The sequence below is a fragment of the Vespula vulgaris genome, chromosome 1, assembly GCF_905475345.1.
Source record: "Vespula vulgaris chromosome 1, iyVesVulg1.1, whole genome shotgun sequence".
NCBI lineage: Eukaryota > Metazoa > Arthropoda > Insecta > Hymenoptera > Vespidae > Vespula > Vespula vulgaris.
In genome coordinates, this window is record NC_066586.1 from 1723926 (window position 1) to 1738300 (window position 14375).

The following is a 14375-nucleotide window of genomic DNA, read 5'->3' on the forward strand; positions in this document are numbered from 1 at the left end:
TTATGAGAATCTGATTTATTGACGAATCTTGAACGACAAAAATTCAACAAGAGATTGACCAAATACACTTGGTACCTTTTGAACGTTATTGATTTAAACGAGCCATGTAACTACGAATAATTTTGTTTCGACGAGAGAAAAAAGAAACGAAAAAAAAAAAAACAAAAGAAAAAAAACATTAAAACACCAAATGTCGAATATCAACGATTAACATCGAATTCTTTCTTCTTCTTCTTCTTTTTTTTTTCTTCCCCTCCCCCTATCCCGGAACGTGCATGTGACTTAACTATTTTTACACACCTATAGTTCTTATACACGAACTAATTTGGCAAAGTCTTTTGGCCATAATTTGTAATCAAATTATTCGTTTCGATTTCGAAGAGGCGTCAATGATTTATGCGGTGAAGATGTAGGTGTGGTATGACTACTTCTCGAAACTCCTATTATGTTTTCTTTCCCTTTAGTATGGGGACGTTTCTGTTGAGTTTTTAACTTCTCCGCTGCCTTTTGTTGTTGTTCCAGTTGCCTGGATTTAGTTTGCAATTCCTAAAAAAAAATTCACCTGCTTATTGTGCAATTTGCTCAGATATATATATATATATATGTCGTGTGTGTGTGTGTGTATATATAATGCAGATAACAGAAACGAATAATAATGGCAAGTTATAATATATAGTGGGCAAAACAAGATAGTAACACAAAATTATTCGTAATAGAAACATATTTATTTCATTGAACATATATACTTGTCTTTTTCTTTTTTTTTTTTTTTTTTTTTATTTATATTTTGCATTGCGTAATTTTTATAACAAAATTTATATCATTGTATAAATAAATACTATAAGTACAATAGACAGATAATTTAGAAACAATATAGGATCTTTTTAATCGATAAAAAAATATTAAAAAAAATAAAAAATAAAAAAAAAATAAAAAAAAAGGATAAAAAAGTAAAGAGAAAACAAAAACATTTGATACAACGTTTTTAACAATATCAACAAAAAAAGGAAAAAAAGAAACGAAAAAAAAATATATCGATATCACAAAACAAATTTGGAAACACATGGTAATCGAAGTTACAAGTAATCGATTGAAAATACAACCAAATCCAGTAGAAACTAATCGCAAGGCCGACAATAATTAATAAACGCACCTGTTCCAATCGATAGATCTTTTCTTTCAGCTGTGAAACGTGCTTGATTCTTTGTTTGTGATTCTGATGGCCAACTATTTCGGCATATTTTTCATTAATGTCTTCGTACTCCTTTCGAAGTCGATCATTAGTTTCGGTTAATGTCTTGACTTCGCTATATTAAAAAATATGCATATGTATATAGATACATATATATAATATGTATATGTACGTGTATGTATTTAATATCAATTATTTGTATTTTTTTTCTTCTTGGGAAAGTATTGATAATCATAATGATCTTACGTTTCAGCAGTTTCACGACGTGCTCTTTCCTCGGCTAATTCTTTTAAAAGCTTCTCTTCACGAGCATGCCATTGTGCTTTTTCCTTTTCGGCTAATAAGTATTTGTTCTAAAACACGATCGATCATGCTCATTTATATTATTATTATCAAATTAATAAGAGAATAAAAAAATCAATTTTTCCTTTTTTAATAGAAATTAAAACATTACCTCGGCAGACCGATCTCTTTCCTCGAGTAATATAACTTTCGTGGAGAGTTCTTTTAACTGATAATTCGCCTATAAACATAACGATCTAAATTAGATATTTTCATTCTTTTTGATATTATACATGCATACAACATATCTCTAATCTTAAGATATTTACTTTCTCGATGGCGAGTTTATGTTGCGCCGATTGTACAGATATCAATGCAGTGTTTTCTTCGGAGATCTTTTCTTGATTATTTAATTGTTCGTGAACTTTACTACATTCAACTTCTAATCGCGAAATTTCAATCATTTGCGCATCGTTTCTTTCTTCTAATCTTAATAACATATCTTGCGCGGCGCAAAGAGAACCAGCCATTTCATCGAGTTGTTTCTTCATCTAAAATTAACAAATATAATTGTAATGGAAGTTAACGTTCTTTTTATTATATTAATACACATAGAATAGTACCTCTGCATTTTCGTTTGACTTCTTTTTAATTTCTTCTCGAAGCCGTGTAATTTCTTTCGCTGCTACCCGTTGAAGTTCGTCAATTTTAACTTCGAAAATAGTTTTAATCGATTCAAACTCGGATAAACTACCGGCTTCGATTTGACTTACAAGTTGCCTCTCGGCATCTAATTGTTTCATAATATTGTGTACTTGATCATGTACCATTTGAGAATTATTACGCATAGAAGCGAGTAAATCTCGATGCTCGTGTATACAATCCTCTCCGCGTCTTAACTCATCTTGGAGTCTCTCTACCTCAGCGTGACTCTGTGCCAGACGTTTCGAAAGTGCAGCAACCGATGCTTGATTTTCAGCCATAACTATTTCAAACCTATACAATACGCGGTGGTCATATGTATATATAATTTTAATTAAAAAATATATACATATAAAATAATTTTTCTGTACCTTTTTCTTCTAGCAACCATTTCCGCAGCCTCCGCACGTATTTGATCTTTCAATGCTCTAAGCTCTGCTTTCTTTTCCGCCAATTCTGTTTCCGCTCTGTCTAATTCGACTTGCAAACTTTGACTAAAACTCTCCTAGAAGAATATAATAACAGAGAACGTAAATAACACGTGCGAGGAGAAAAACTGATATTAGAAGTACCTGAGTTTCCGCGGTCAATTTCAATTCCTCGAGTATCGAGGAAAGTTTCGTAATTTCAGCATCTCTTTGGGCTAATTTATCGTCTAATGCAGCACGTTCGGTCTCTACTCTTGTCAAACATGCTTTATATTTTTCGACATTAAGACGCATTTCTTCTTCAATCGCAGCTGTAGCTTCTCTGATCATTGTGTTTATCTACGTTATTATGAAAAGCTATTAATACAAAAAATCATTTTCATCTACAAAAGTCGATAATCCAAACATCACAGCAAACCAAGACAAACCATGCTAATAAATCATTAAATATTTTAGTTTTATGGAAATCTACGGGGGGAAAAAAGAAAAAGATAAAGGAAAGAAAAGAAAAGAAATAAAACAAAATACAAGGTCAGGTGATGTTTAGCGTTTTACGCACATGTGGTCCGCTTACTTTCGCGTCACATTCGGCGATTGCTCTCTTTACTCTTTCTTCGCTTTCCGCACGACAAGCTGCTAAAGTTTCTCTAGTAACAGCTTCGGCATTTTCAACGATTTTGTTCGTATGCTCCTTTATTCGTTTGGTTTCTTCCTCGATTGTTTGACTCGTTGCCTTTTGTAAATCAGCTATTTCTTTATCTCTTGCTATGGACAACTATAAGAAAAAAATATTTTGATTATCCAAGAAAGAATTCGATAAAACTAATTTGTCTGTCACATACATTTTCTATTTCGTTTAAATAATCTTCCTTTGCCTCTTCCAATAGCTGCTTTAATTCCGAGTTTTCTTTGCTATGTTGCTTTTTTAAAACCTCTATCTCATTTTTATGTTCCTTTAAGACAAGCTCGTGTTTCCGTTCTGCAATTTCTAATTCGTCGTGGGCTTGCCTCAATCGTTGACTTAACTATTATCAAAAAAATATAATTCAATTAAAAATTCTAAACTATCAAGGAATTAATGATCGTTGTTATTAACGAAGTATTTACATCTTTGTAAAGCATTTGCACGTCTTGTAATTCTTTCTGAAGAAATGAATTAGTTTCGGCCATATCTTCTAAATTGGTTTGCAATATAATTACTGTCATTTTCGTCTGATCATATTGCGATTCAAGCTCTTCTTTTTCTCTTACAAAGGTATCTTTCAACGTCTCTTTTTCTTCATCATAATTTTTCACAAGATCGCTCGTTTGTTTCATGGAATCCTCCAAAAGTTTGTCGTATTCCCCTTTTAATTCGTCTAACTCACATTGAAGAGTAGACAATTGCGCTTGAAGCTCTAAAATCACCTCCTGTCTTTTTTCTAATTTACCTTCGAGTTCACATTTATTGTCCGTTAAATCATTTACATCCGACACAAGCTGCGATTTTTCTTTTTCTAATAATTCGACTTGGACGTCGCGTTCTTCCTCCAATGCTTTTAATTTCGACAATAACTCTTTATTTCTTGTCTCTAAGGTTTGTATCTATTTAAAAAAAATATTTCATTTATTACTTTAATATTGTGATAACTTCGTTATCGTATAAAAACTACACTACATTAATTACCGCAATTTGATTTTTTTCTGTTTTTCTAGCCAACTCCGACTCTAAAAGAGAAATTTTTTCTAACAACTCGGCCACTCGTTTTCTTAATTCATTTTCCAGTATTCTTCTAGCAGAAATTTCTTGTTCTTTTTCTCTCGACATATCCAACAATTTAGAACGGAGCTCTTCTGCTTCAACTTGATGCCTTTCATCGTGATTATCTAAAACCTCCTGTTGTAATTTAGCCTAAAAACATAAGAGTTTTACAAAATTAGCTGCAAAAGTTTAGATTTACAAACCTAAAAAGAAAAAAAAAGAAAGAAAGAATAAAAAAATAAAGAAAAAAAAGAAATTCAAGGATTACTACTATTCCCTCACCATTGTTTCTATATCTTTCCTATGTTGTTTTTCAACTTCAACTTGTTTTTTATGTAACTCCTCTATTTGCACTTCAAGCTTGCACATTTCTTCCTTCATTTCTTCTATATGTTTCTCATGTTCCTGTATAGTTCTATCTTTATTCGTACACTCAACTTGTAATTCCAACAGCTGATGCGTATAATTATAATGCGTCTTGGTAATACTTTTATTCTTAGTCTGGTTCATGGATTTCAATTTTTCCTTCGTGTAATTTGGATTTATTGGTTTGACAATAACTCGCCTTCTCGTACATTGTGGCTATATAAAAAAAAAAAAAAAGAATCTATTTATAACAGTTACTTATATCAACTAACGTATATCAATTATCACATACTTAATATACTTCTTAATCTACCAACTAAATAATTATTTCGCTAATAAATATATCTTCTTACGGTTACAAATCTTTCCGATTGTAGATTTCCGGTGCTCTTGCTCGAAACGGTTAAGCTTGATTCGGTCCCATTACTCGTTACACTTTTATTATCCTGAAATCTTTCTGTTTTCTCGATAACAAGTCCTTTGATTTTTTGATCAAACTTTGGATCGTATGCACCGGGTGGTGGTGCCTCGCCTAGAAAAGTTCATATATAATAATTATAAATGTCGCAGCAACAACATGCATATTCATTATTCATGAATTAATAACGTGTATCATGGAAAATACATTTTAAAGAAGGACACGGGTTTAAAGGTGAAATTATCGTTCACGAAGATTCGCTCTTGTTCTTTCAACGAATATGCTACAAAACTAAGGTTGGAGAGTGGAATCAAAGGGATTTCCTTTTGATGCATCTTCGGAAGGGGAGACTCGAAACGAGAGACAGCTGTGTGTCTGTATTTGAGGGAGATGTAGACTCATGAAGGTACCAGGTGTAACATTCGACCGACCCTTCTTGTCGTTGCGATAAAATACCTTCTTTTGTCGTTACCTACACCCCCCCTCCTATTTCTGTCTTACCCCCTCCACCTCCTCTTCGGCCCTTCACCTTTTAAAACATTTAAAGATCAAAATGTCTCGCAAAACCATCGTGCGATTGTTACAACGTGCGTCACACGAATTTCCGAGGATGCATTTTTTAACTGACACGGACTTATTTTTTTTTTATCGTCGTAAAAAATATGACGATCGAAAGGCATCACCGTCAAAAAGATCGATCATTTTGTTTATAACAATATTCTCAGAGTTCGTGTTATAAAGTAAACAAATTTTAATCGCAAAAAAATAATATTTAGAAATTCAAGTATAATCAAACAATTGCACTGACAAGAGTCTATCAATGATATTAATTTTAATATAATTATCATTGTTCAGGCACTAACGTCAATCGTTTGAACAAACTGTAGTAACTTTAGCTTTAGTGTTAATTAGTAAAATGAAGAAGGGAGAAGAAAAAGAAAAATCAGTTTAAAAAACTCGAATCGATAAAAGGTGTTACGCGTTACGAGACAACTCGGGACAATTTTCCCGCCAGAATGTAGCTTCCGTCTCAAATGTTTAATTTTTTAATTAAATGCACACTCCTTAATACGAGACGTCAATGAGCGTTATCGCTGCTCCAAACGACGATACCATTTTTTGTAATTTTCTTTGAAATCTTTAAACATAGTAAACGGTTAATGTTAAGAACATACTTGCAAGTTCATTGAACCGTTGAATCCTAGCTTTTGAGAACGACATATCACTATATATCGAATATATTTGATAAAATTTCAGAAAAATGTTTTTAAAACAATATACGCGTTTGAACACCAATGTTTATATCAGAAATAAACACCGTTATTAATTATTAAAAACACTGCACGTTCCACCATGAACACGTCCATCCCCCTTGAAAACTATGGCTTATATGAAGTTGCGTGAATCTTACACAAGCGTTCTTCTCTCAACGTTTCTTCAGGCGGGTCTGTTCACCGGTTTTTCTTCGTTTGAAATGACGGTTACGCGAAGACGATATTGACCAATCAACGACGAGCCATTCAATCGTCGTCGAATAAACGGTGAAATGTGACGTACGCGTTAACAGTAATGTATCTATATGTTTTATCGCCACGAGCATTGTCAGACACAATAATTTATTTTTTTAGATTTCTTTTTTGTTTCCTTTTTTTTTCTTTTTTTTTTTTTTCAATAATATTAAACGTAGATATCGAGACTATTTTTGTCTTCTAATAAAATCTACAATATGTATCGTTTATTTAATAAGTTATTCAAAGTGTTATCCGAAGAAAATTTTTTCGCGATATGACGTACATCATCTATCGAATAAAATTAATTAAAAAAATATTCGTATAAAGAATTCGATTTTTTTCTTTTCCTTTCTCCTTTTTCCCAACGTTTGATGCGCATTGAACTTTTACACAGGACCGTTACATCGTCGTTTAATTTTGTAATAGTGTAATAAACTTTTGTTGCATAAAACGTGTAGACGTCAAGTGCCACGTAGTAACGTTCAGACCAATCGGCATTTGCAGCATGTTATATGTACGGTTATTCCAGTAGCGTGTTCCGATAGAGATAGCTGTTACTGCTTTTTCTGATAGATTATCTTGTCAAAATCTATTAAAATGAAGTCGAAATATTATATTACATTCCTGGGGATTGTGCTCATGAGTTTATCTTATGTTAGCTGTCAATATAGAACGAAAAATGTGAGTATTTAGGAAATAATCTCGTCGATAAGTTCAAAGAAATTGTCGTGCTATTTTGAAATGTCAGATTCATGTCATCCCTCAAAATTTATTCTAATTGATTGTACAATTTCAATGAAACTTCTTTTATGTTCATTAATTTTCTATTAATTTTTTCTTACGTTATACTTTAACTCGAATTAAAAAGATAAGTTGTAATAGTGTAACCATTAGTATATTCTCTTTATAACCTCTAAACTGATCAATCTACATATATTTTCTAGAGTCAAAGTTCCTCATTAGCCGAACGTGTACAACAGTTAACAGAAATGGCCATTAGGAGACCTGTAATTAAGTTTAACGGAGCAAAATTTAAGGAGTTTGTTAAAAATACTCCAAGAAATTATTCTGTTATCGTAATGTTCACTGCTATGGCACCACAAAGGCAGTGTCAAATTTGCAGGTAATAAAATAATGATATTTAGTAATAACTCTTTTTAATTACTTTTTTTTTTCAGACATGCGAACGACGAATTTACAATAGTTGCAAATTCATTCCGGTATTCTCAGTCTTATTCGAACAAGTTGTTTTTCGCATCTGTAGATTTCGACGAAGGATCAGACGTTTTTCAAATGGTATTAAATATATACATATATATGCAGTAATCAGTTTCTAAAGTATCTTCAATACAAAAAGATACAAAACTATCTTCTTTCAGATGAGATTGAATACTGCTCCAGTATATATACATTTTCCAGCGAAAGGTAAACCAAAACCAGCGGATACTATGGACATACAAAGAGTTGGTTTTGCTGCAGAAGCAATAGCAAAGTGGATATCAGAACGTACTGATATTCAGGTAAATATTTCTAATAAGCTTGTGTAATAAAATATTCATTAAAAACAATTATTTTTTATAGATAAACGTCTTCAGGCCACCAAATTACTCTGGTACAGTGACTTTGATGATGTTTTTGGTTCTGATCGGAGTATTCCTCTATGTTAGGCGTAACAATTTAGATTTAATTTATAATAAAACAATTTGGGCTCTTAGTGCATTGGTAAGCTTGTTTTAGTTTTCTTTACTTTTAATACAACGATTAATTTCATTAAAATTGATCTTCTTATAGTTTTTCACTCTTACAATGATATCAGGACAAATGTGGAATCATATCAGAGGACCTCCATTTATCCACAAGTCAGCTAATGGAAATATGGCATATATTCATGGATCGTCCCAAGGTCAATTTGTGTTAGAAACTTATATTGTTATGGTTTTGAGTATCCTTTTAATTTAGTAAACATAATAAATCAATTGTTAAGCATAATATACCTTAACAAAAGTAATAAGATGGAGCAGTGGTATTAGGAATGATTCTAATGACCGAAGCTGCAACAAGGAAAGGTGATGTTAAAAAACGAAGAATATTTGCTGTGATAGGCTTTGGATTAGTTGCCATTTTCTTTAGCCTTCTTTTATCCATATTTAAGAACAAGGCTCAAGGGTATCCATACAGGTTTGCCAAACACACATATATATTATATATACTTGCATATAATTTACATTTGTCTTATCAATTATTTATTTTCTTTTTTGCATGTAGCTATGTTACATTTTCTTGGAGTATGATAGTATGTGTTTGTATAATGTATAAAGGTACTATCATACTCCGTGTTATATATTTAAAAGTATCTACTCTTAACCCCCTTCCAGTGAAGAATAATTGGTCTGTTACAGGTTGCTATTTAAATGAACAGATATTTTACAGAAAAAAAAGGTTCGTATAAGTCCCATCTTTGTGAGAATTTTTATCTTGCCATGATCTCATTGGCCTCACAAATGTATATTATGGCACACGAGTTATAGCGAAGATAAAGATATGATACATGATTTATTGTTGAATTTTTGCACACGTTTGAAGGCTAAAAAGTTGTTACAAAAAAATGATGTATCTTAGCCTACAACCTTTCTATAAATGTTGTACGATAATTATCAAGTTCATACATTTTTATGTAAAGTAAAATATGTTAATACATGACTCTTAATAGTCGTGCAAATTTTTTAAACAAAAGATAATCAGAATAAAACATTACTTATTTACAGAGTTTGATATAAAAATTACTGGAAATTTAAAACTGCCTTTAAACTGAAATTTATCTGCTTAAATTATATCATTTATGAGTTCTTCCAAATCTATACAGGTAAAGTAAAAAAGAAAAAAAATCATTATGAACCATTGAGGCAGAAGTTGAATAGATACAAAAAATTTTATATAAATAACACATGTAAGGATACTAATTGTATTCGAAGGATGAGTAGAATTAAAACTTTTTGCTTTTTATTTTGAAATAATTTTTCAAAATGTTTCGATACCATCTGCGAATCCTTGAAGAATAATCCAAGAAAGAGAACAATTATTCTGTTATGTCCATAATTAAATAAAATATGAAAGTAATAAGAATAAATGGATAATACGTCGATATATACCTGTTGTATACTCTTACCGAATGAAGTTATTGCATATACTATTGAAATTTGAATAGATTTATCCTTTAGTTACGAGTTTGGTAGTTCGACGTCACACCACGCGGCGCTGATGTTTTATTAATTTCGTATGAAATATGGCGCCAGTCAGTGATATTAGTAATACACAAATAAATAACGAAAACTAATCTTAATCTTTTCGTATGAGATTTATTTTCTCGACGATTGTATTCAGTTCGAATTATACGTGTTATTTGTTTTTATTAGTGTTGAAACATTTTATAAAATATAAGCAGACATGTGTAAATGATCTTTAGCTATATCGTAGCAATCTTTTGTCGATTCAAAACGTACACTGTGTAAAGACGATCCATTATTGGAAAGAGGGGAAGTAGTTATGCGGAGGGGAGGGGAGGGGAGTGGAGAGGGGCGAGTTCATTTGCAACAATGAAATATCTTTGTACGCTTTGTAATTAGCGGATGTATTTAATTAATACTAATGAACGGATGGTAGAAGATTGTATTTAAATCATGAGCTATCGTTATCGCTTTTTCTCTAGACCTAGCTTCCGGTTTAAATCAAGAGTCCCGTCTAAAAGCCTTCGCGTTAATTCGTTATCTGTGGTCGATACTTATCGCGTAAACCATATACATACATGCGTTCCTTAGTCTAACCGCGAATGTGCGGAAAAATTTTTTTAGTTGTTTATACAGAGTATACGGGCCAAATACTAATTTTTAATAGCTTACTAAATGTTGCAACGGTATAGTGACATTACTATAACTATTTTGTTTTATCTTATACGACCTTGGAAATAAATGCGAATATAATGCCGTTAGCGAATCTGACGGTTCCTTGGACTGAGCAACATGTAAATGAAAAGGTAAAATAATTTATTCCGTTTATTACTCGATAAACTGTTAAACATATTTTAATTCGATTACGTATTACCTTATATCGATCATGTATGATGATCTCCCCAAAAAAAATTTATTTTTACAAGACAACAATATGTATCTATATATATTTAAATTACAAGCCATGCCAACGATATAATTTTGTTCTTTTAGCAAGGATTAGAAATTCTATCAGATGAGAACCAGGAAGAAACAATGATTACTCAAGGAAACATTATTGAGTCGCACTCAAATGGATGTTCGGAGTCCCATGAAATAGAGGTACGGGAGGTGGTTCGAGATGGTCATGAAAAGGCAGATCCATCTCATTTTGAACTATTAAAAGTACTAGGTCAAGGCTCTTTTGGCAAGGTAAAAAACGATTCAATCTTTTATGCGTTATTTTTTATTATTTCTTTTTATTTTCTTTTCTTTTGTAATTGATTATATTTGGTTAGGTCTTTTTGGTACGGAAAGTTGTGGGAAAGGATAGCGGCACGCTATATGCTATGAAGGTCCTTAAAAAGGCGACTTTGAAAGGTATTTTTTTATAATTAAAAAGTTAATATCTCCTTCATTATTGTTCAGTCTAATTATGATCATGGTACCTTAGTTAGAGACAGAGTAAGAACAAAAATGGAAAGAAATATATTGGTGGATGTGGAGCATCCATTCATTGTTCGACTACACTATGCATTCCAGACAGAGGGCAAACTGTACTTGATCTTAGACTTCCTAAGGGGTGGTGATCTTTTTACAAGACTATCCAAAGAGGTTATTGAACAAGCTAACTAGATACAACTTGTATGATTACTTTTCATTCAATTTTCATTTCTATCGATGAATATCTTTTTGTCATTGCACAATTTATTCAATTGTATATATGCACATAATAATGAGACAAATATTTAATATATCTTGATTGGTAACAACTATCATATATGTACTCTTCAATACCATGTTTCTTTTGATAGAGATTGGAATTGGTACTATTTTAGAAATAAATTTGCAGGTCATGTTCACAGAAGAGGATGTAAAATTTTATCTTGCTGAACTTGCACTTGCATTGGATCATATACACAAACTTGGTATAATATATCGCGATTTAAAACCAGAAAAGTTTGTATTTCGTTAAAGTTAAGTGGTATTACATTTTGAAAATATCATTTCATTTATTTTTTATTTTATTTTTCGCAGTATTTTATTGGACACTGAAGGGCATATCTCTTTAACTGATTTTGGATTAAGTAAACAATCATTGGATAATTCTAAAGCATATTCATTTTGTGGTACAATCGAATATATGGCACCGGAAATTGTTAATCGAAAAGGGCATTCTTATGCTGCAGATTGGTGGAGCTTTGGTATCCTCATGGTTAGTTACTACAAAAGTTTTCTAAAAAAACATTTAGATTTATTTATATCTTATTTTTTAAGTAAATAGTAATTTTCAGTTTGAGATGTTGACGGGTGCACTTCCATTCCAAGGAGCGAATAGAAAAGAAACTATGACTCAAATATTAAAAGCAAAACTTACCATGCCTTCTAATATTTCACTGGAAGCCCGAGCATTATTACGAGTATTATTTAAAAGAAATCCAGCAAATAGACTTGGGTCTGGTAATGTCTAAATATTTTAATGAAAATACATTTATATCTTGTGCGAATATTCTATTTGATTAGTTTTCATACATTCGCTTAGGTAGTGTAGAAGAAATAAAAAACCACGTCTTTTTTGGAACCATTGATTGGGATGCTCTTTATAGGAAAAAGATAAGACCGCCTTTCAAACCAGCCGTTAGTCAAGAAGATGATGCATTTTATTTTGATAGTGAATTTACATGTAAAACACCTAAGGGTAATAACGTACAATTTTTTTTCTTTTTCTTTTTTTTTATGTTAATGTTTGAAATTGTTGATTAGCTGAAAGAATCGACTAAGTATATATTTTCTATTTGAAAAGATATTATTTTTTTTTAGATTCTCCTGGTGTACCTCCTAGCGCAAATGCTCATGAATTGTTTCGTGGGTTTAGCTTTGTTGCACCATGTTTACTAGAAGATCATACAAAAACTCCAGAGTACAAAAACTGTGATAGTATTAGCAGTACTTTCCCAGCTTATGTCAATCCTATTCTAGTAACTGATGAATATGAATTTAAGCAGGAAATAGGTAAAGGAACTTATAGTACCGTTTACCTTGCAGTTCATAAGGCAACTAAAACTGAGTATGCTATTAAGGTAATTTATATACATAAATAAATATATAACGAGAAATTTCATATTTTATAATTATTAAATTTTATATTTATTGTACGTAATTAAGATTGGTCGTAAAATAGGTGATAGAAAAAGCAAAACGGGATCCTTCGGAAGAAATAGAAATCCTGTTACGATACGGAAGGCATCCACATATCGTATCTTTAAGAACCGTTCACGAAGATGATAGACGAGTTTATCTTGTGTTAGAACTTTTGCGAGGTGGAGAACTTCTTGATCGATTGTTACAAAGACGTAATTTTACAGAAAGAGAAGCTGCCGAGGTGATATACACGATTACTAGTGTAGTTCATTATTTACATGAAAATGGAGTAAGCATTTATACCGTTCCGTCTCTAAGTATTTGTATTAATAATAGGTATTTATAATCCGGATGTCAAATGTTTTCAGGTAGTCCATCGTGATTTGAAACCATCCAATATATTATTTTCCAAACCTGGTGGGGATCCAAGTACATTATGTATATGTGATCTTGGATTTGCTAAACAGTTACGTGCAGAAAATGGTTTATTAATGACACCGTGTTATACAGCCAATTTTGTTGCACCTGAAGTATTGAAACGGCAAGGATATGATACAGCTTGTGATATTTGGTCTTTAGGTGTCTTACTATATATTATGTTAGCCGGGTATGAGACTGATTAATTTGGAAATATTTATCACATAATAACAACATATAAAGTCAAAAGTATTGTATGTAATATTTGTCTGCAGATACACCCCTTTCCGAAACAGTCCAGGAGATAGTGCAACCGATATACTTGATCATATTGGACCCGGATATATAGATGTAGAAAGTGGAGTCTGGTGTCAAATATCAGTGGAAGCCAAAGAATTGGTCAAGAGGATGTTACACGTTGATCCTAATCGTAGGCCTACAGCAGCTTTAATTTTAAAATATCCTTGGGTTGCAAATCGTCATCATCTTCCACAAAAAATGTTACCTGATATCAGTACAGATCCACATAGTTTGAAGGTATCTTTTAAATAAATTATAGATCGAAATCAAGCCTACTTGATGCTGTTTTTGCTTATGTTCATTTTATTTCATATATTGGAATTTTATAGATGGCCGTTGCAGCGACCTACAGAGCTATGTCAAGTAGTCCAAGATCACCTCATATTGGGCCTGTTGTTTTGTCAGAATTAGCCCGTCGCAGAACACAAGCTAAACCAGGTCCTACAGAAATTTAAAAAATTAAATTTTAAGATACATTAGTAAAAAAAAAGAAACAAAAAAAAGAAGAAAAAAGGAAAAAAAAAAGAAAAAAAAAAAGAAAAAAGAGAACAAGAAAGAAGAGAGAAAAGATGGAATTATAAATATCTAAAAGAATCTTAAAGGGCAAATTTTGACATGTACAAGCCAGATAATTTAAAGTACAAGAAGAAAGAAGCTAAATGTTTCTATTGGCA

General features: G+C 31.7%; 3 protein-coding genes across 5 annotated transcripts; 2 read left to right on the forward strand and 1 right to left on the reverse strand.

Moving 5' to 3' along the window:
* Positions 1–6528, reverse strand: LOC127063428 (hyaluronan mediated motility receptor-like). Of its 3 annotated transcripts, none has more exons than XM_050993232.1 (15): positions 6305–6528; positions 5065–5243; positions 4628–4927; positions 4271–4495; positions 3712–4188; positions 3447–3629; positions 3179–3379; positions 2749–2943; positions 2548–2681; positions 2098–2470; positions 1804–2025; positions 1647–1715; positions 1439–1545; positions 1154–1307; positions 1–546 (listed from the first exon to the last, which is right to left on the reverse strand). In XM_050993232.1, the coding sequence occupies exons 1-15, from the start codon at positions 6348–6350 to the stop codon at positions 361–363; spliced, it is 3051 nt and encodes a 1016-aa protein (XP_050849189.1). In that variant the 5' UTR covers positions 6351–6528; the 3' UTR covers positions 1–360. The 3 variants fall into 3 exon arrangements, with proteins under 3 accessions (XP_050849189.1, XP_050849180.1, XP_050849190.1); XM_050993223.1 differs by having other exon boundaries at positions 3164–3379; XM_050993233.1 differs by lacking the exon at positions 6305–6528 and adding an exon at positions 5337–5611 and having other exon boundaries at positions 3164–3379.
* Positions 6529–7127: 599 nt separating this feature from the next.
* Positions 7128–9782, forward strand: LOC127063749 (tumor suppressor candidate 3). The gene is made up of 9 exons (XM_050993879.1): positions 7128–7321; positions 7585–7763; positions 7819–7936; positions 8020–8160; positions 8222–8362; positions 8432–8582; positions 8653–8818; positions 9040–9079; positions 9406–9782. The coding sequence occupies exons 1-8, from the start codon at positions 7238–7240 to the stop codon at positions 9053–9055; spliced, it is 996 nt and encodes a 331-aa protein (XP_050849836.1). The 5' UTR covers positions 7128–7237; the 3' UTR covers positions 9056–9079; positions 9406–9782.
* Positions 9783–9928: 146 nt separating this feature from the next.
* LOC127063539 (ribosomal protein S6 kinase 2 beta) lies at positions 9929–14361 on the forward strand. The gene is made up of 13 exons (XM_050993489.1): positions 9929–10670; positions 10858–11055; positions 11142–11223; positions 11297–11457; positions 11696–11802; positions 11881–12058; positions 12138–12303; positions 12386–12541; positions 12664–12923; positions 13025–13273; positions 13353–13591; positions 13677–13938; positions 14031–14361. Exons 1-13 carry the CDS (start codon positions 10617–10619, stop codon positions 14154–14156), a joined length of 2238 nt encoding a protein of 745 aa, XP_050849446.1. The 5' UTR covers positions 9929–10616; the 3' UTR covers positions 14157–14361.
* The last annotated feature ends 14 nt before the right edge of the window (positions 14362–14375 follow it).